The 22296-nt window shown below is 51.2% G+C and overlaps 1 protein-coding gene across 1 annotated transcript in view; it reads right to left on the reverse strand.

Moving 5' to 3' along the window:
- CNOT6L (CCR4-NOT transcription complex subunit 6 like) overlaps window positions 1–22296 on the reverse strand; it is a 601922-nt gene that overhangs the window by 415868 nt on the left and 163758 nt on the right. The window contains exon 3 of the mRNA XM_069626338.1: window positions 6658–6844. Within this exon, the coding sequence (XP_069482439.1) occupies window positions 6658–6844 (187 nt within the window). The remainder of the gene's footprint in view (window positions 1–6657; window positions 6845–22296) is intronic.

Raw genomic sequence — 22296 nt, forward strand, 5'->3', positions numbered from 1 at the left:
CGAGCGGGTGGTGATGCAAGGTCCATTCCGTCGTCACCACCGCCGTCATCCGTCCCCGTCGTCTCCGTTCCAGTCTCATCCCTCGGAGGAGGGGAAGGAGGTGAAGGCTGCAAAAGGCTGGAAAGGAGGAGGGGAATGAGTTCTCCTCCACTTGTTCAGTGGGCTTCCCGACGGGTCCAGGCTCCGCTGGGGGTAAGCCAACCTCGTTATCTCCGTACACAAGGCCTGAATAGCCATCAAGATCGCTCCAGAGTTGTTTTGTGACATAGGCATTGGTGGCAATGGTTGGGGAGTAGGATCCTCTGTCTCCTCCACAGCCCGCGGTTCCTCGTGGCACCGCCGTCACTTTCTTCGTCCGCCTCGTCGCGATCCCTCCAGTAGGACCGGACCTCCTCAAACTTCTTGTCCAGGATCTTTGCAACGCCAGCCAGCTCATCCTCAGAGGTGCTATCTGTGTCCATAATGGCTACCCCCCCCCTCTTTCTCCGCCCGGAGTTTCACAGGGGTCTTATCGATAGGCTGAAAGGGGATTCCCTCCCCGATGGCAAGGAAACTCTAGGCCTAGAGGTCTTCTCCACTGGGATAGCCTCCGCAGGCTTCGCCAGGGCCGCCACGACACACTTGATTGAGTCCTTAACCGGGTGAATCCGCGACTTTGGGCGCACATGAGGCCTTCACCTTTGGGGGAGGGTCACCACCTAGCTCCCCCTCGGCTGTCTCCGTCGGGAATCGACCGGGACTTCTCCCGAAGTTTACCCGGGTTCTCCGGTTTCCTCTTCCCCGAGCCAGAGCGCTAGCTCGTGGTTGATGGCGTCGGTGATAATGCGCACTGCCTGGCAGCAGAGGAGCCCAACTGATCGACGCTCCCGGTGCCCGCGGACTCGCAGTGCTTTGCCTTTTGTTGGGCCCCTGTCCCCAGAGCGCCCTCAAAAGGTAGAAGACCGCTCGGACTTCTTCCTCTTCTCACCTGCTGCTGGGCTCTTCCCCTCCAGCCAGTTGGCGAGTCGAGTAAGACGATCCCTCATTGTCCGTTCGGACACGTTCTTACAAAACGCTGTCCTTCTCCACGTGCGATTTGTCGTTGTGAAGGCAGTAGAGGCACTGAGTGCGCTCATCCTCAAAGACATTCTGTAGCCCGCATCCAGGGCAGCTCCTGAACAGCTTGGGTCCAACAGGCATCATTTGTCCTGGGCCATGACCATGCGGGGTAGGCCTCAAAGATCTTCTGGAATCCTCCGAGAAGTGAAACTCGACGAAAAGATGCCCTTGAGGGGAGACGAAAGTTCCGAAAATGGGTCCCCATTGATCGGAAGTAGAATCAGTGGAGCTTGAGGCTCGATTGACCGAAAATATAAGAGAAAAATTCGAAAAAACGCTAAACGCAGTAAAAACTCAAGAGCTAAAGCACGAGGACTCCCAATACTTGAACGTGCGGTAAAAATCTGAAGATGGCTGCCAGAGGGGCTTAGGTAGAGGGCAGTCGTTGCCTGGGGGCAGTATGACCCAGACACCAGTGATTGGTTACTGGTAGGAAGACCGTTCAGAAACGAAACTGAAACTGATTTTTTCTTTACCAAGGATTCCCAGCCTGACGACTGGGAATATTCATGAGCATGTGAATCCATGCCAGACCCCATGCTGGAGAATGAATGTAATTAAATCACTATCCCTTAATAAATCCCCGGGACCTGATGGGTATAATGCACCTTCTATAAAATGTTCAGCAAAGTATTAGCCCCAAGGTTAACATATCTCTAATTCATTCTTGAGCTCTGGGTGCGTTTACTCCTCTATGGAGGAAGCAAAGATTACTTTTTCCCAAAACCAAGTAAGAATCCCGGGAGATGTGGGTCATATCGACATATAGTTTTAATTAATCTTGATGCCAAAATATATTCAAAGGTTCTTGCACATAGGACAGAAAGCTTGCATCCCTCCATCTGCCCGGACCAGCCTGGGTTTATAAAAGAAATGACAGACATGATAATGTACATCGTTTATGTCATGTGTTACAAAAAGCGGCAATTAAACAGATCCCTGCGCTCCTATCACTGGATGCGGAAAAGGCTTTCGACCGGGTAGAGTGGTCGTTCCTTTTTCAGGGCATGGCCCAGATGGGATTTGGTCTGCAGTTTATAGCAAAAATCAAAGTAAAATATAATCTTCCGATGGCCCATTTATTAATAAAGAGACAACGTTCCCCCTATTTCCCTGCAGCAAGGCACAAAACAGGGTTGCCCCCATGTCACCATTGCTGTATGCTATAGCTATCAAGCCTTTTCTTGCAAAAGTCTGACAAACGCAGGATAGTGTGTGTGCGTGTGCGTGTGCGTGTGTGTGTGTGTGTGGGTGTGGGGGGGGGGTGGGGGGGGGGTTGGGGGGGTGGGGGGGTGGGGGGGTGGGCTTGGGGAACGGGGGACAGAACATAAAATAATACCATACGCTGATGACAGGTTGGCAGTTTCGGAACCGGCCACATCTATATGGGGGAATAAGAAGGGAATTGGAGCAGTATGGTTTGGTGGCAGGTCTAAAAATCTATTTAGCCAAATCAGAAATATTAAATGCATCTTTGCCCCCTGCTCACACACAAAATTTGAATGGGCACAGGGGCTCATTAAGCGGTTGGGAGTCGTAATAACTCTGGATTTAGAAGGTTTATATGAATCGAAATATTCCCCTGTATTGAAAGAGATTAAGAGCCAACTGGGAAACTGGGGTCCTTTAGCAATCTCATGGCTTGGGTGGATAAATGTTATAAAGATGACCATTCTGAGGGGCGTGGCCAAGAGGCCATAGAGGAGGACGTGACTCCTGCTGATCCGGCATGATCCTACGAAAATAAGCGGAAATACTGCTTTTTTTAATCTCACGGACAGAGATGAACAAGTTACTTAACAACTAACGTTCTTTCGACTGATGTTCCTCCCACGTATTCCTTATCTAGGATATTTGTATCTCACCAGCTGCCCTGCTTCTGAAAAAAAAAAATATATACATTTCGGCAGAGGGTGCTGTGCACGAGGTCGTGGCGTTGATACGGTCTCCGTAGCGTGTCAACGTCACCAGTCGTATAAGTAGCTTGTGCCGCGCCCATATGCTTCAGTTCTGTTTTTACGATAGCTTTGCAATAGAGTTAACGGTGCGCTTCATATTTTCCTCAGAGAAAATTTCTTCTTCGCCCCCTTCCACTCCTAAAACAGGGTTTAAAAAGTGTGTTGACTGGTTCCAAAATGTCTATCACCGACCCTCACCGGGTATGCCATTGGTGCTTGGGACTGTGACTGTGGCTCCTGTCATGCCCGTTGGCTTCAGCTCTGTTTTTTCATGTTATGATTCCAGGAACACCCAGGCGTGCCTCAGACTGCAAGCTATTCGTGAACGAGAAGTGTAAATAACGTAAACTGTTGTACAGGGTAGGATGGGAGGGGCGATGAGGAATACGTGGGAGGAACATAGTCAAAAGAACGTTACAGTTGGTAAGTAACTTGTTCTTCGAATGGATTGTGTCCTCCCATGTATTCCTCATCTATGATGGACTCCCATAGCAGTAGTACATTTGGAGGTGGGAGTACTAATTATTTTTCATCATGTACGGAATTAAGTACAGCTTTTGCAAACAGACCTTCCTGGGAAGAAGAGGCATCTAAGCAGTAATGCGTAACAAAGGTGTGCATTGTTGCCCAAGTTGCAGCTGAAAAAATATCAATTACAGGGACTCCCCTCTTCAGAGCCGCAGGAGTAGCTATGCCCATTCTGGAATGGGCACAAAGCCCTTCTGGTGGGTCTTTCCCAGCTAATCTGTAGCACTCTACTATAACCAAACTAATCCAGCGGGATATAGTTTGTTTTGTCACTGCTAGTCCCAGTTTATGGCCGGTGTAACCCACAAAAGTTGGTCATCCTGGTGCAATTTTGTCATTCTTGATATATAAAATCTGTATAACCTCTGCTCTTTGCCCAAATGAGGATAGAAGGTTGAAGTGTGATTTTTTTGTGACAAATTAAAGTCAGAAACTACTTTTGGCAAAAAAGAAGGTTTAACTAAGCAGCACCTTATCCTTGTAAAAGGGAGTATATGGAGGTTTGCATGAGAGAGCCTGCAATTCAATAACCCTGCGGGCTGATGTTAAGGCCACAAGAAGGACAGTTTTGAGTGTTTAAAGCCTTAAAGGACAGGAATGTAGAGGCTCAAAAAGGCATATTAGGAATTTCAACAAAAGGTTCAAATCCCAAGTAGGGACATGAAAAGGTATTGGGGGTACAAATTTGTGAGCCCCTTCAAAAACTGAATAATCAAAGGAATCTTAAAATAGGAAACCTCTTCCAAGGAGCGCTTGAATATGGAAAGCGCTGCCAAATATCCCTTTATTGTCCCAATCTGGAGCCCCAGCTTGGCCAGATGTAATAGAAAAGATAGAACTATAGGAGGGCCACATTGAAAAGAGTCTTCTTCTCTGTACCAGTTACTGACTTTATTCCAACGACAACGGTACAGAGATTTAGTTGCTGGCCTTCTGGCTGAAAGCAAAATCTCCATTCTGTCCTTAGGAGGTGCCAATCCTTATATCTCAACCTCTCAGAAACCATGCGTGAAGGTTGAGTGTCTTGACCTCTGGATGGAGAACTCAACCTTCCTCTTGCGAGAGAAGATCCTCTGTTGGTGGAAGACGTACTGGAGGGCAGATGGACATAGACATGTCCAGAAGGTCCGGGTACCACATCATCCTGGCCCAATCTGGGGCAATTAGGATCATGAGTTTCCTGAACTTTCTCAACCTCCTGATTACGTGAGGAATCACAGGGACTGGGGGAAACGCGTACACAAGTGGAAATTCCCAGTCCACTACAAACGTGTCTCCTAGAGCTCTTCTTAGGGGAAATTCCCCTGGAGCAGTACTGATCGCACTTTCGGTTGACCGAGGTCACAAACAGATCCACCTGAGGGGGTTCCCCAAAGGGTGAAGATCTCTTGAAGGACTTCCTGAGCTAGTTACCACTCGGATACTGTGCTCTGCCTGCTCAGAGCGTCCGCCGCTGTGGTCTGCTCTCCGGCTAGGTGAACTGTTGACTGAAAGATTCCATCTTGTATTGCCCAAAACCAGAGCTGCATTGCCTCTGCACAGTGGTAGTACCCTACGCCTCCTCTCTTGAAGTAGTACATGACAACTGTGTTGTCCATCATTATCAGGACATTCCTTCCCAGTACGGATGCCAAAAAGGCCTTCAGCGCTAGTCTGATCGCCCTCAGATCCAAAAGGTTGACTTGTAGTTTGGACTCCGATGGAGACCAACAACCGCTGATTGTCAGATCGTTGGTCTGGGCTCCCCACCCCGCGAGTAAGGAGTCTGTCACTACTCGTCATCTCTGGCCATGGGTGCCAAAAAGATTCTCCCTGAGAATATTGTTGCTGCAAGCCCACCATAGAAGGTCCTGGGCAACTGTGTTTGGAACTTGCAGAAGATCCAACATATTCCCCGAGAATTGGGACCACTAAGTCCTGAGGGCCCATTGAAGGGATCTCATTCACAATCGGGCCTCTGGCACCAGACAAATGCAGGATGCCATGAGGCCGACCAACCTCAGAAAAATCGAAGGCTGGCAGAAGCTGGGCATTTTGGGACTTTGTTACCATCTGCAAAATGTGGGGAGCTCTCATCTCGGGAGACAAGGCTTTCCCCGATTCTGCCTCCCACCAGGGTCTTGTGTGCGAAGGTCTCAGATTTGGAGGCAGCTGCAGGAGCAGCTGAGGGCAAAGATGCCGCTGCTGAGGCTGATTTCACACCTCTTCCTCGTCCACTACAAGGGAAATTTCTTTTACCTTTCTGAGCAGCCTGTCCTCTTCCTCTACCAAACGAGGATTAGTACCCAAAAGAACAACCCCTCCAGGAACATTAGCCTCAATAAGGTTTTTGAGGCTGTCGTATAGAGGTACTAAGTGACTTAGCTGCCGCCTTGGAGGTTTGCAGTTTCTCTAAGCTCTCAGCTTTACTGCCGAACAGCCTTGAGCCGTCGAAAGGCATGTTGAGTAGCCTGGCCTGCACGTCGGAGCAAACCCAGACTTCCTCAACCACGCAAATAGACACAGATGTATATAGACACTCCAATCCTACCTTTCACATCTTCTTACTTCTTGAATGCAAATTGTTACTCATGATGGACAAATAGTTTTGTTTATTTACGTCTCCACAGTATTTTTGCAAAAGCACTTTATACATCCAAATAAATACACAGTACATTGATAGTTTGTCTGGCATAGGCAACAGACCTTCACAGATCACCCATTCCTTATTGCCTAGCACTGTATGTAGCCCTCCGTCATGACACATACAACTATGAAAAGAAGCTACAAACCAATCAAATTTTAGCAATGAAAAAAAAAGAATAGTACGATCAAGTCTGTACAGCAAGTAACAGCTACTGCAACACACGCTGGGTCTCTAAATAGGAGACAGAAATTGAGGATGCTCATAATAACATGGTTACTCTTGGGGTCTCCCAGGGTGTAGGCATGATAATCAAACATTAACCGTAGTAGTTTGGTTCATTTATCATCGTATTGGTAAGTTACCGCACTTTGATTAGAATTAGCATAGAACATCAGGTCATAATCTCATTAGGTCCAAATTGTTATGCCATTATTGCTAGTATCTCACCTGAGTGACACCATGTTTCCTAGCTCTGCTGGTAAACTTCGGAGTTTGTTGGATGAGAGGTCCAAGTAAACTAAATTATGAAGCTTGGAAATATCAGGTGGAATTCGAGAAAGGTTATTGTCGCTGAGATGTAGAGCAGTCAAATGAGTCAAGGTCCAAAGAGATGTACTCAAACTACGCACTCTACCTAAAAAAAATTAATGAAAAAAAAAAATCATCAGAATAACCTGCAAGCATCGTATTTTACACTAGCTGTAGAATGAAGAGGTGATAAAAAGGACTCACTGGAATTTTATAACCCAAAATTAGCTTCTCACTTTTTGGACCAAAACCTTCACGAGAAATTCTGGAAAAATATGTTAAACCCCCATCCCCCGACCCCCCGCCTCAAAAAATATATTCATCATGCGAAGAAGCCCCAGTCCTAGAAAGGTATGCAATGTAAATAAAAACACCCCATGACATTTACAACAAAACGTTAAGCAGAAAAGTTAGACCGATGTATTCAGTTAATATTTTAAGTGCCTTTCTCCACTACAAGGCACTGAAGATCTGTATGTGCACACACATCTACATCAAATCAATCGTCAGGATACAAAGTAAAATACCACCGGCTAAATTAACATGTTTCAATACTGTGGAAATTAACAACACATTACATAGAGAGTTCTCTATGGATGCCCTCAATATCATGGATCCACCCCAGGATCTCCTTCCAGGATCGCTCTATGTGTGTGCAGCTCCACCATTGGTGGCAATATGTGCAGATTTGACCACATCGTCTCCAGCAGTAGGGGGAGATGCCCTCGTACATTTTTGCCAACCGTTGTGGGGTAAAGTGCCATTGTGTAAGGATTCTGCAGTTGTGCATTTTGTATCGCATTGCAATGAGGATTTCCATACTGCTTGTATATAGCGTCCCCGCCAGCTCAATTGTTATCCCAGCCCAGTTCCATGTCCTATCACGTCTTACTGTTTGGTGGTGGAAGATGACCCCTGTCCTTTAGCGCGCTATACATGCTTGATATAAGACCTTTAATACTCATGTGTGTATCTAATTTTTTTTTTTTTTTTTTTTTTTAAATGGGATGAGGGGGCGCTGCAGCTGACCGTTCCATTTACCGTCCGGAAGGACGCCTTTTAGCTGTACATATGGCAAGGGTTTAATACGTAGGCCCTGCTGTACGCTCTCAAGTTAGTCTCGTCAAGAAGGATCCATCTCTCCACAATTGTCCCGCTCAAGCCCTGTTCATACTGTGGTTGGAATCAGAGGGGTTCTGAGAGGAGTCTCTTATTGGGGGGGTCCATTTGCAGCGAAGCAGCGATGGCCATGTCGTCACTCTGATCATGCCTGGGTTTCTGTTCCAGAACACTTTCAGTACCGGGTGGGATGGCGTTCCGAGGGGCCCATAGCCATTTGCCCAGGGTTACTGGGGCAAAGAACATTTTCCAGGGCTACCCACTGTTTGCATTTAGAATCTCAAATGTGGTCTAACAGAATGCACAGCTGGGTGGCTGCATAGTATTCATGAATGTCGGGGTATGCAAAGCCACCCTTCTCCTTTGCCAGGATCAGAGTTTTGTAAGCAATGCACAGTTTTCTATTGTCCCAGAGGAAAGCTAGTAGGGTCTTTGTTGATGTGTTCAGGAAAGTGCTTGGGAGCTAGACTGGAAAAGGAAGAGGAGACGTGGCAATATATTCATCTTGATTGCGGTAAGCCTGCCCGCTCAGGAGAGTTTGAGCTTGCTCCATCTGCAGAGGTTCTGCTAGATTGCAGACCAAAGAGGTGTATAATTGGCTTGGTACAGTGTCTGGAGGTTTGTTGTAATGGTGGCCCCCCTCGCCCCCAAGTATTGCGGGACCTGGAGGCCCCAGGAGAGTGCTGATGCGACGGGGGCGTCGCAGGCTCCTTGAGTGGAAGAACTGTTTTACTTCGGTTTATAATATAAATTGAATCTAGAAGGTATTCTCAACATCGAGTGTGCACTAATCGCACCACTGTCTTAATGTTGAATCTACAAAATGTGCCCCATTAGCATCACTGTACTAGAGTTGAATTAAGATAGTATTCCCAACATATGAAGGTGACTAGATAGCGTTACTGCGTTAAAACTTGAATTTAGGAGGTATTTAACATCATTAAGTGTGCCTGGTCTCATAATATATATAATACATTACTCATCGTAATCGTATTTCTGATGCTTGTATCTGCTTGGATTCACATGCTGTGCATAGGCCGACATCTAGTGGAAGCTGCAGAGTATTACAGTTTGTTTTTCGAAACTCGAAAATGGGCGTCGACACAGGGCGTGCCAGTAATACTATCCCTAGTGTGACGTCCACTGTACCCATGATCCCTCACGCGTCTAGGACGTTCAGATTGTATTTTTTCTTACATGGAGTAGCGCGAGTACAGATAATCCAAGCAGATAGATAAGACTACAAGCATCCATGCGCCTTCTCTCAGAGGGGAGGAAGGGTGGGTCACATGTGAATCTAAGCAGATACAAGCATCAGAAATACAATTATGGTGAGTAATGCATCTCTTCTGAGGCTTGTTGAATCTGCTTAGATCACATGCTGTGCATAGATTAGCGAGCATCCTTATAAAGGGATGGATCTCCCTGATATTGAGAATAGGGCTGTGTACTGAAGGGGTCTGAAGTAGGAGCTTCGACCCGGGACTTCTTACCTGGGGGTATCGGATCCTTAGAGCCTGAGGGAGTTGACCCGTCTGGGGTAAAAGAGAGTGTTCAGGTTTTTGGCGTAGAAATCTGCCAATGATGACATCCTTGGCATTACTCCGTCTATGTCATCAGTAGACCACTCTCGAACTGGGAATGATTCTTTCTTGAAGGCCTTTCCCTGTCTTATCTAGACTAGACTTATTGGTTTGAACCGGGGTCTTTGGGATAAAGACCAAGACTTGTCCATCTTTTTAAGTGGGGTAGAAAGTCTTTGAGGTGTGGAAGTAGGCGGAGACTGCTTCCTCCGTTTTTCACCTTCCCCGTGTGTGGAATAGTGTTCACCCTGTGAGTCCTTCGACGCCTGGCGCCGAGGTTCGGGGGTAGTGTCCCTATCTCTGTGCAGTGGAGGTTGGGACTCGGGAGCAGCCGTTGCGCGGCCTGTTGACGCCGACTCCTGGAGTGCAGACTGGGGATGACGATCGAACCTGTTAGTGAGGCACTTCTGGCAACAGTGGATGGTTGCCTGGAGTCATGCGGCAATCTAGATCGAGAACGCCCAGAGGACACCGAATCGGACTGTTCTTTATGTGCCTCTTTCCGAGTACACGGCGTGCGCGTCGAGTCTCGGTTGGACTTCATGTGTTTTGTGGAAGTGCTGTGCGTAGCGCTTGTGTCGCCGGGGGTCTTCCCCATACCCGCCCTGCCGGACGACCTTCCGAGGTCGGGGACTTGCGCTTGGCTGTCAATTGACGCCACGTTGCCCTTGCTGTCCGAAAGCACAGCGTCGCTGCCATCGCTGAAGGCGCCCTCCGCTGCCATGGCCTCTTGACGCCTGGCATGGTGGGCCCAACGCTTGATCGAACGGTCCTCGAGTGTTTTCGGTTTGAACCTACTACACGCTCTGCAGTTAGCCTCGGGGTGGTCTCTCGGTAAGCAGACATTGCACGTGGTGTGCATGTCAACCCAAGGGTACTTGCGGCTGCACTTGGGGCAAAATTGGAAAGGGGTACCCTCCATGCGCACCTTGTGGCAGCGGGCTAATAAGTGTAGGAATGTATAAGAATGTACCTATATACCAAAAGAGTGTAGAGTATGTCCACCCACCACTCTCCCTACTTGCAGGGCCGAGGCCAGAGGCCTTCCTAGGCCCGGGCCGAGGCCAGAAGCCTTCCTAGGCCCAAATCCGTCGTGCAGCTCTCGGCGGAGATTCTTTCTCCGTGCCGGCGTCGAGTGTGGATGTTCGGTGACTCGACGTTGGGGTGGAGAAATGGGGAAACAACAATATTTTAGCAAAAGTATGGCTAAAGCCAGGGAACTCCGCGGAATGCTTCTGACCAGTATGGCAGAAAAAACAATCCGAGGGTCCTAGACGCGCGAGGGATCATGGGTACAGTGGACATTACACTAGGGATAGCATTACTGGCATGCCCCGAGTCGACACCCATTTTCGAAAAACAAACTGTAATACTCTGCAGCTTCCACTAGATGTCGGCCTATGCACAGCATGTGATCTAAAGTCAGTCAGTCATCCCTCTCCCTCTCCCCCTCTCCCCCTCTCCCCCTCTTCCCCTCTTCCCCTCTTCCCCTCTTCCCCTCTTCCCCTCTTCCCCTCTTCCCCTCCTCCAATTTCTCCTCAACCAAGTATGAATTATCTTTGGAGTCCTATCTTTTGGCAGAATTGCAAAACCGCACAAATTCAAAACAACAAGTTTTACAGAGAAGTATTACAGAGCTCAGTTGCAGCATGATTTTAGACACAAGGGAGCATGAAGTAACTTGGTAAAAAATAAAAAAGGGGGGTGGTCTGTTTGATTGCATTGCCAACTTTAGAATCATTTACCGACTCCAGTTGTTTTACATGAATACTGCTGGGCAAAAGAAAACATACCTAGAAGTGTCTGGTTTTAAAGAAGTCATAACCATGATCGCAAGCATCAGTATCTAATGTGTGTCACGTTACCACTAATTGAGCGCAGTAACTTTTTTTGGAATGGCCAATCACACCAGTGCCTCTGGCAGCTGCGGAGATGCAGACTGAAAAAGCCAGTAAATCACAATTGTAGAATCCTAACTATGTCTGTTGCTTGTAAAAATGAAAGTTATGCACTGTAGTAACTAGAGTACTCCTTGGTTCCTTTCCCTCCATCGTTGTGGGCATCCTTTGCTATTCGCCAACTTGCTTGGAAAAAAAACAAAAAACGATTGATAGTACATTTGACCTATTTCAGCAGCCAATACCATTCCATTGCTTTTTCAAGGGGGGTCCCGCTTCATAAATATTGGAGGTGGGGGGGATGAAAATAAAGGCCCCTGCGGCGTTCAATCTGACCCACATCAGAGGAACAGAACTGACGCCACAGGGTACAGGAGAGGCAGCGGACAGAGAAAGGTTAGATGGGGGGGGGCGTTTAGTGGGTAACTGAGGGACATGCGTTTGGTTTCTTTGGACACTGTAAAAATGTATTTGCAGCGAAATGGACTACCGACAATTCCGCTACGAACAATTCTACCATGGTCAAAAACAACCCAAATCCCAACATGGGGACAGTACCAGAACCTTCGGCAGCAGAAAATTGAGCTTCCCCTTAAATTTAGTACAGTGTGCAGGGGGGAGCAGCCTCAGGTGTGGGAACATCCTCCTCCCGCCTCAACCCCACAGCCCTGCCCTCCAGCGGCTCCCCTCAGCCCCCTTGAATGCTTAGATAACTGGCTACACCTATTACATATTAGCCATTGGTATACTATCCGAGGAAGGTGGGTGCGCTGTCTCGAGGAAAGGGGACTAAGGAGGAACAAGTTACTTACCTTCTCCAGCATGGGGTCTGGCTGGATTCACATGCTCATGAATAAAGAATACATAGCAGTACACATGCACAACCACGGGAGGTGGCAAAGGCTCAACATTAAGCATTACATCAAACTCAACATCAAGCAATCTTACCTCCTCACCAGGCTCACCTCAGGCGAACAGGTTGCGCAGCACTGCTTGGCCGACCCTGGACTCCTCCCTGGAATCCCGATCGACGCAGTAGAATTTTGTGAAGGTGTGCGTCGACCTCCACGTAGCAGCCCTGCATATGTCCAGCAGGGGCACACCAGAAAGGAACGCCGTGGTAGCTGCGATCGCTCTGGTGGAATGGGCTCTCGGGCGGCCAGGCAGCGGTCGGTTTGCCAACCGATGACAGTACATGATACACCCGGAGAGCCATCTGGAAATGGAAGCCTTCGAGAGAGCCTTCCCCTGATTGACAGGTCCAAAGTTCACAAAGAGTTGTGACGTCTTCCGAAAACACTTAGTGCGGTCCACGTAGAACTTCAGCGCTCTAGCCACATCCAGCGAGTGCAAAGTCCTCTCAGCCGGCGACGAAGGGAAAAACACAGGCAACACCAAGAGTTCATTGAGGTGGAAGTCCGACGGCACCTTGGGCATGAAGGAGGGGTGCGTCCTGAGCACCACCCTTGTGTCGTGAAAAGTCAAGTATGGTGGCTTGCAAGATAGGGCCTGGATCTCTCCCACTCGTCGTGCGGAGGTGATGGCCACAAGAAACGCTGTTTTCCACGACAAACTTCAACGGGGCCGAGTGCAGAGGCTCGAACGGAGGTCCCATGAGCTTGGTCAGCACCACGTTGAGCTCCTTCACCAGCGGGAACGATCTGAACAGTCCCTTCATGAACTCTTTCACCAGACGATGAGACCACAAGGACGTCCGCCCCGTGGTTCTGGTGTATCGGGAGATCGCAGCAAGATGAATCTTGATGGACGCGTATTCCTTAGAGGGTTAATCTTCTGTGCGTGGCACCAGACAGAGAACCTCTTCCATTTGTGTCCGTAGCATTTAAGAGTCGAGGACGCTCTGGCCTTTGCAAGAACCTCTCTGCAGTCGGCCGGTATGTCGTATCCTCCAAACTCTAGCGCTGCAGGAACCAGGCCTGCAAGTTCAGCGACTTCGGGTCGTGGTGGAGGATGGCGCCTCCTTCGCTGGAGAGCAGATCCGCGTCCACTGGCAGCTTGATTGACGGGGACGCTGACAAGTCCAGAAGGTCCGGGAACCATATCTGCCTCGGCCACGCAGGTGCGACGAGGATCATCCTGCACCGTGACCTCTTGAGCTGGTTGATGAGCCGGATCAGCAGTGGCAGAGGAGGGAACGCGTATAGGAACAGGCCTTCCCAGGGGAACGAGAAAGCATCGCCCATGCTCCTCGGCTGGGGAAACCTGCTGGCGAACCTCCGGCACTTGGAGTTCGTCGCCGTCGCGAACAGGTCGATCTGGGGTGTGCCCCACCGTCTGAAGAGGCGATCCACTAGATCCTGCCGTAGTTCCCACTCGTGGCACGAGCGCAGCTCCCTGCTGAGTGAGTCGGCGATGGTGTTTTTTATCCCTGCCAGATGAAACGGCACCAGAAACATCCTTTGGGCGACGGCCCAATGCCACAGGTCCTGCGCCTCCTTGGACAGTGCTGGGGACCTGGTTCCGCCCTGTTTCCTGATGTAAAACATGGTGGTGGTGTTGTCGGTGAAGATCCTCACCACCTTGCCCTTGAGGGACGGAAGGAAGGACCGGAGGGCCCAAAACACTGCACGGAGCTCCAGGACATTGATATGGAGGGACTTCTCTGTCGGGAGCCAAAGACCTCTCGTGTGCAGATTTCCGGTGTGCGCTCCCCACCCTTCCAGGGAGGCATCCGTGGTCACTGTCTCCTGGTGGCCTGGGGTCTGGAAGTCCATGCCCGCCGTCAGATGCGCGCGGGTGCCCCACCACCGGATCGCTCGTCGGAAACTCTCGTCGAGTGTGATCCTCTCCTCGAAGTTGCCCGTCGTTTGGATCCAGCGCGCGTCCAGGAACTCCTGCAACGGGCGCATCCGGAGCCTGCACATGGGAATGAGGTAGATGCAAGAAGACATTCCGAGGAGGGACTTGATGGACCTCACCTTGGCCTCGTCGGCAACCAACATCCGCTGTACCTTGCCCAGGATGGCCCTGGTCCTTTCCTCCGACGGGGAGGCCAGAAGGGACACTGTCGAGCTTCGCTCCCAGAAACAGTGCGTCTTGCGCGGGTACCAGATGGGACTTGGCGTAGTTCACGGAGAATCCCAGGTCCGTGAGAAGTTGGACGGTCCTTGCCGTGTGCTCCACGGCGAGCTCCCTCGTCTTGGCTCGAATGAGCCAGTCGTCCAGGTAGGGGTAGACGTGGATCCCCTCTCGGCGCAGCTGTGCCGCCACTGGTGCAAGGCACTTGGTGAATACCCTGGGTGCCGACCGCAGACCGAAGGGAAGGGCTCTGAACTGATAGTGACGCCCTTGGACCACGAACCTGAGAAATTTTAGGTGCCCCTTTAGGATGGGAATATGGAAGTAGGCATCCTCCAAATCCAACGACGACAGGAAGTCGCCCTCCTCCAGCTGACCCAGGACGTGCTGGAGGGTGACCATCCGGAACTTCTGCGCCTTGATGAACTTGTTCAGCCGTCGTAGGTCTAGGATGGGGCGCCATCCTCCCGTCTTCTTCACGAGGAAGTATCTGGAGTAAACTCCGGAGCCCCGAAGCCTCTTTGGGACGAGTTTGATGGCGCCCTTCCTGAGCATCGCCTTTACCTCCCGGAGAAGCTGAGGGACGTGGCACTTTTTCCTGGCCACAGGGGGGACGCGCGGGCACCTTCTTTGAAACTCGAGCGTGTGGCCCTGGGCCAGGACGTCCAGCACCCAACGGTCGGTGGAGATGGACTCCCACACGCTGACGAAGCTCGCCAGCCGGCCTCCCACCGGGGTGCTTCGGTGGGGGCCCGACCCCACGGCCGGTTCAATCCTGCTTAGACGAGGCTTTGCCGCCTTGACCTCCTTGGTGACGACGGCGGGGTCCGCCTGACTTGCCTCGTCCCCTGTAAGCTTCCTGAGACGACGAACGGGCCGCTTGAGATAGGTGGAAAATCCGCCGCCGGAACCTTTGAGGCGCCCTTGCCTCCGCCGCTCCGAAAGGGCGGCCGCCGTTGCTGGAGAACCCCGAGAGCCCGGGCCGTCTCCGTGTCCGCTTTAATGGCTTGAAGGGAATCGTCCACTGTTTTCCCAAACAGGTTGTTCCCATCGAACGGCATGTCCAGGACTCTGGTCTGTACGTCTTGACGGAAGTCAGTAGCCTTGAGCCATCCACGCCGCCTAAGGCACACGCCGTTGCCCAACTGGCGAAGTCCAGTGTCGGCGATGTCCGTCGCAATCGTGATGGCGTGGTCCGACGCCACCTCACCTTCCTGCAAGATCTCCAGGGCATCCGCCCTCTTGTCGTCCGGTAGGAAGTCCAGCAGGGGAGCCAGTTTGTACCACAGCTCCCCGTCGTAGCGGGCTACGATAGCCAAGGCGTTGGCCGCCTTAATCGTCGTCGCTGCAGACGAGATGACCCTGCGCCCCATCGTGTCCAATTTCTTTCCCTCGCCGTCCGGCGGGGAAGTCGACGTGGAGGCCGCACCCCCCCCCGCTTTCTTCCTGGCCGCCGCGGAGACGACGGAGTCCGGGGTAGGCTGTGCCCGGAGGCACAAGGGGGCCGCGTCCGGGACCCGGTACTTCTTTTCGTACCGGTCTCTTCTAGCCGGCGTCGTGGATGGGTTCTTGAGGAGGGCAAGGCCCTCATCCCAAATATCGTCCAGCAGAGGTACCGAGAGGACCGTCTTCCTCTTGGCCTCGCGCCGCTGATAAAGGAAACCTTCCTTCTCCTCAGGGCAGAGCTGGAAGAGCTTGGACGCCCTGGCGATCATGGAGTGAAAAGATCCAATCTCGTCGGGCGGGGAAGCCCGGGTGGGAGTTGACGACGGCAGATCCTCGTCGTACACCTCGTCGTCCGTACCCGTCGCGGCCGTTTCAGTCCCCGTGTCATCCCCTCGAGTCGTGGACGGGGAGGAGGGCTGAACGGGGCGCGACGGCTGAAAAGGAGGTGGAGGGTGAATCCTTCTTTTCTTAGGAGGGGGGGCCGCCCGAAGGGCCTGGTTCCGGGTCCCCCGACGGGAGTGGCTCCTCCACTGGCAACGGCAGTCTCGTCCTTATCTCTGAGCATAAGGACTGTATAGCCAACAAAATGGCCGCCGAGTTGTCTTGCGGCGCTGGTAGAGGGGAGTCCGACGGGCGGTCAGGGGCCCCGTCGGTACCCTCGACGATGTCGTCGTCTCCTGCGTCGGGATCCCTCCCGACGGGCTGGTCTTCTTCCACGCCAACGCCGTGGCTTAAGACCTCGATCAGTTCTTCCTCAGAGGTTGAGGCCGAATCCACGACAACCTCCTGCCCCCCCTTTCTCTTCTCCGTCGGAGTTTTCACGGGGGTCCTGTCGATGGGCATAAAAGAGGACTCCCTCCACGGTGGCAGGGAGACTCTGAGTCCCGAGGTCGCCACCACTGGTGTAGCCTCCACAGGCTGAGCCAGGGCCGCCGCGACAGTCTCGATAGAGGCCTTGGCCGGATGGATCAAGGCTTTTACCATCTTAGGTGCGCTCACCGCCTTCTCCTTGAGGGGGGGGGGGGAACACTGTCTCGCTCCCCCTCCGCCTTCGAGCTCGACCGGGCCTCTCCAGGAACTTTGCCGGGTGCTCGGCCTTCCTCTTACCCGACCCAGAGCGTTGGCTCGTGGTTGATGGTGCCGGGGAGGGTGCGCCCTGCCTGGCGCCCGTAGAGCCCGACCGTTCGGCGCTCCCGGTGCCAGCGGACTCGCGGTGCTTGGCCTTGTGTTGGACCCCCGTCGCCGGGGCGTCCTCAGAGGTCTTAGAAGACCGCTCGGATTTCTTCCTCCTTTTCTCGCCGGACGGGCTGTTCCCTTCCAGCCAGTTGGCGAGACGTTGATGGCGGTCCTTCATGGTCCGCTCCGACATGTTGCCGCAAAACGCACAGTCCTTCTCCACGTGCGTCTTGTCCTCATGTAGGCAGTAAAGACAAAAGGAGTGTTTGTCTTCCGTAAAGACATTCTGTAGCTGGCATCCAGGGCAGACCCTGAACAGCTTTCCGGGCGTCGAGCTTCCCTTCTCCTGGGCCATGACCGAGATGGGCCTGAGAAACTTCTGGAATCCTCCAAAAGCGTAGCTCGACGAATCTTCACCCTTGAGGGGCGTAGACGAATCCGACACGGGTCCCCGTTGATCGGATGGAGAGTCGGTAGAGCTTGAGGCTCTTTTGACCGAAAAAACGAAGTTTTTTGAGAAAAAACATGAAAAAAATAGCACTAACGCTCGAGAGCAATAGCATGAGGATCCCAACACATGAACGTGCGGTAAAAATCTGCAGATGGCTGCCAGAGGCGGGGCTTAGGTAGAGGGCAGTCATTGGCTGTGGTCAGTATGACGCAGAGATCAGTGATTGGTTACTACTACGAAAGACAGATCAGAAACGAAACTGATACTGGTTTTTTCTTTACCGAGGATTCCCAGCCTGACGACGGGGAATATTCATGAGCATGTGAATCCATGCCAGACCCCATGCTGGAGAACTAGGAGTACTCTTGTCACTACGGTGAGTAAACTTGAATTACTCCTATGTCCCGTAGCGTTTCCTCCATACTTGAGGGTTATTCCACCAAAGAACAGAACATCATAAGGTGGAGCTGTGATAACCAGCATCGCACCTGGAGCTGGTGTCCAGTGAGCAGTGCTTACAGAAGGCCGACATAGTGGCCCAAGTAGCCGCCTTGCTGAGGACATCCCAAGAAGCAGGTCTGTGAAATGCAACAGCCGTGGCCTTGGCTCTGATCACATGGGCATGAACACCCTCTGGAACAGGTCTGCAAATGACCATGTATGCCTCCTAAACGGCCTGGATCATCCAACGGGTGATAGAAGTGTGAGAGCTGGGGGGAGGAGCCCCCAAAACTCATGAACAGTGCCTCCGACTTCCTGAAGGATTTCTACCGAGAGATAAAACTTGAGGACCCTCTTTAGGTCCAAGGAATGCAGGGCCTTTCTGCCTCGGACTGCAGGTTCAGGAAGAACACAGGCAGATCACCCAATTCAGATGAAAGACCACCTTGGGCAAGAAGTTAGAGCGCAAGATGACCTTGTTGTGAAACGTGGTGATGGGTTTGCACGAGGACAACTCCTGCAGCTCACTAATACTGCACGCAGAGTTGAGAGCTACCAGTAAAGGTCTGTCACCAAGTGGCTGTCCACAGAAGCCATCAGCTCAAAGAGTTTGAGCTGCAACGCTGCCAGAATCACACTGAGGTTCGATACCAGGTGCGGCCTGTGCACCTGCAGAAAAGACCTAGACAACCCCTTAATGTGGGCCTTAACCACTGCGTTAGCTGCAGAAAACATTTTCTCAGGGAACCCTTGTAAGCCCCAATGGCCAGCAAATAAGTGCTGCAAGTATCAACCTAAACTCCAAAAACGAGCCAGGTATTCTAAAAAAGCCAGTACGTCGTCCAGAGGACAGACAACAGGGTTCAGACACTCGTCACAAGCCCAATGGCAGAACCTAGTCCATTTACTCATACTGGGAACAAGTCGAGGCCCTCCTGAATGATGTCCCAGTGGTCATCTGAAAATTGAGCATGTTGAAGCCTCAGCTGGTCAGGAACCAGCTTGGCCAGGGACGGATGCTCCACTGCCCCGGCCTGCTGCGTCAGGAATCACCTACTGGAGATCGGAAAGTGGACGGGACACTTCGAGCACGACTGCAGCAGATCCGAAAACCAGTGTCTCCAAGGGCAGTGGGGGTCAATCAGGAGGAAGCTGCAACTCACTGAAGCCCAGAATTTAGGAGGATAGCTCAGGGGCAACGTGCTCACCTTGGAAGCACGACGACATGGAGCAACACAGGTTCGAACCCCGGGTCCGTACTTAGAAACCTCTGGGTACTAAGCACGTTATATATAACCTATCATAACTACAAAGGTTTTTTTTGGAGCAGAGGCGTAGACGGGAACGCTTAACACCAGCAGCCGTGCCTACAGAGATCTGGTAGTCATCTCGCAGAGACCCCCATCCTCTCCATGAAGCAAACTGGGGGGGCACTTGGAATTCAGAGGGGGCACATCATCTTGAGGCAAGCGTGCCGTACAGTGAGCACACAGATGGCCATCAACCCTGTGCAGGAACAACCATGCCAAGGTGTTAGTTTTGGCCAGAAAATGCCTCACCGCCTTGCAGAGGGACAGAAGCGTCTCTGGCGCAGAGAACACCCGCTGAACGGTAGTATTCCAACGCACCCCAGGAAGACCAGTTCCTGAGGTGGGCACAACTGACTTCCTCTGGTTGAGGGAGATCCCCCAGCTGAAGGATATCCACCAATCTCTAGCAGGAGTACACCACCCCTTTGCGTGACCCCCCCACGAGCCAGTTGCGCAAATAAGGGTACAGATGATGGTCCTCCAAACAGATGGCCCACCACTGCGTTCATCAACTTCGTGAAGACACAAGGAGCAGAGTTCAGGCTGATGGGCAGCACCTTATACTGAATGTGGTTAAACAATCGTGACCTGCAGAAACTTCTGATGCAGTTGGTAGATGCAGGTATGTATCACTGAGGTCCAGGGAACACATCCAGTCCCCTGCACACAGACTTGGCTATGAGCGTGGGAGTAATCATCTTGAAGCGGTAAAGGCAGATTTAGAAATGACAGGTCCTGGACAACCCTCAGGCCAGCCTGTTTGTTCTTGGGTACTGAAGGCTTCTCCCAAACATTGCACATATACCCAAAACCAAATAAATGGACACACCCTGCTAGGGAATGAGACTAAGAATAATGTCAAGTGAAATTTATTTATATAATATAAAAATCGCAAGCAGAGAACTCTGCTGCCCGAGAGCGCTCTGCCAAACAATACACGGGCAGCACCTTATGAAGCAAAACATCACGAGTGATGAAATGACAAAGTATGAAAAACAGTCAATTGGTCGGCCCCCATAGCACAGCATGTGCCATAGGTGATGGCAGGCTGCAATTAGTTGCTTGCTTCGAGTCGATCTGGGAGCACGTGGGTCAGCTGTGCTCATCTCTGTGGTGAACGTCAGTGCAGTTAAAGAGTTCTAGCTAATATAAGCTTAACAATAGGCATTGGTTCAGAGTGAATAACGATGGACATAAAAGTTAGTGCATGAGTGGGGCCAGTTACAACCCCTGGGCAGATACACCAGCATTACGACCACTCTAACCGGAGGCTCATAAAACAGTCTTGACCCAAGTGCCCACCCTGTGGGGTTTTGATTTACCCAATGCCTCATGATATGGATAGACATGTGTTATGTTTAGGGAGGATATAGTGGTGTCTGGGATTAGAATGATGGTGGGGGTCCCCATCTGGTTATCGTGAAGGGTTAGATGTGTATCTGTATCAAACGACCAGAGGGCCTTGAGCTCAGTGGACTGTGGCCTGGCGGGGTGGCGGTCAGAGGTGCATGAGCAGATTTGTGGAGATGAATAGGCATATAGACTGAGGCCTGCTCCGGTCTCACATTACGGATGAGCTGATCTGTTCTGGGATGATAAAAAAAGGTTGAAACAATGAATGGCTAGACTTCTGTGAGAATAGGGCTTGTGCGGAGCTGGCAGGAAGCAGAGGCGGTCTGGGTTGCCTTTCTAAAACGCTGGGCAAGGGAGAGACAGTATTTAGAGATCATGTTCGGGCCTAGCAAAAGATGGTGTCAGGTGTGTGACAAAATGGACTTTCTAGGCATATAAAGACTTGGTTATTGGTTTGCTTACTGCGGTAATTAGTGTGACCGGGTGTGCGGGGCGTCTCCCTCCTCTAGTAAATACAGGATTTCATTCAAACGCAGGAATGGTGAGGGGCGGAAAAGACAACGTCTCCCCCAACAGTACTAATCCAGGATTTTTGCGGTACGTGGAGCCCCCGTCTACAAGAGGAACCAGTTCCATCTCCTGCATCTCCAAGAGCGAAAGGACATCCCGTAAGAGAGCCAGGCACCCGATCTGAAGAAGAGGAGAGGATTTAGAGGCAAAGGAAGAGGAAGACTGAAGCCCGTGGAGATTACAGATAGGATCCATGGTGTTGGGAAGGCATGGAATCCCAAGTATGACAGTAAGAAAGGATAAAATTTGTAAAAAACCTTTATTGTAAATGCTGGGGTCGGAGAAACTCCTTTTTGGCCCTATAAGTAAGATGGGAGTAGTCTTGACCATCAAATAATAAAGGAAACAGTCCTAGTAGAGTTAGTCAAAACAAAATGGCATATGCTAACAAAAACCTGCCTGAGGCCTGCCTGGCCTTCCACGTTAAAGTCTTACTTGACTTTCAAAATTGTATTCCAACGTAAAGTTCACAAAAGGTTCCCCTCTGCTGGGCTCAGACCTCACGTCACAGTTCAACACAAACTTGCCGGCGGGGGGGGGGGGGGGGGGGGGGTACACTCACTTCCCACCCACGCTTATTGTACTTCAGGTCTCCCTCAATCAGGCGCAGACGTCAAAGACTTTCGGATGTGTGTGGCTCTTTACAGACCACCACAGGACCACTTCAACTCAAAGTTCCCATTTACTCTTGCTTAAATCACTTTTGCCATTTGTTCGCTTTATAGCTTCAAACAAGGCACCTTTCACAGAGCCTTTCGAATGGGCCACTTCCTTTCACCGGAGCACTCCGTTACTTAGTATTGCTGATCTCATTCACCCAGGAGGGTCGCTGGTGACCTTGAAACAGTTCAATCTTCACTTGTGGAATCTGGCCTCCACGTGTCTTTTGCGGTCTGTCTGAGCCAACAACCTACAGTACCAAAAATTCCCAACCTCTAGGCACAGCTTCTGGGTAGCCGCAGTGACGAAGGAGTCTGTGTTGGCTTGCCACCGATGCAGTCCTGAGATGGTATAACAGCACTTTCCCAAAGACTCCTTGGAAATACAACTGGAGGTGGCTCCCGTGGAGGAAGACGATTACTATGGTTTAGCAAACAAGAAGGCTGCAGCCACCACTGAAGACTGAGGCTGCGGGTGTGAGGCCAGGAGGATTGGCTTCCCCTCCGTCAGCC

The sequence above is a fragment of the Ambystoma mexicanum genome, chromosome 6p (assembly GCF_040938575.1).
Source record: "Ambystoma mexicanum isolate Mex_15411 chromosome 6p, UKY_AmexF1_1, whole genome shotgun sequence".
NCBI lineage: Eukaryota > Metazoa > Chordata > Amphibia > Caudata > Ambystomatidae > Ambystoma > Ambystoma mexicanum.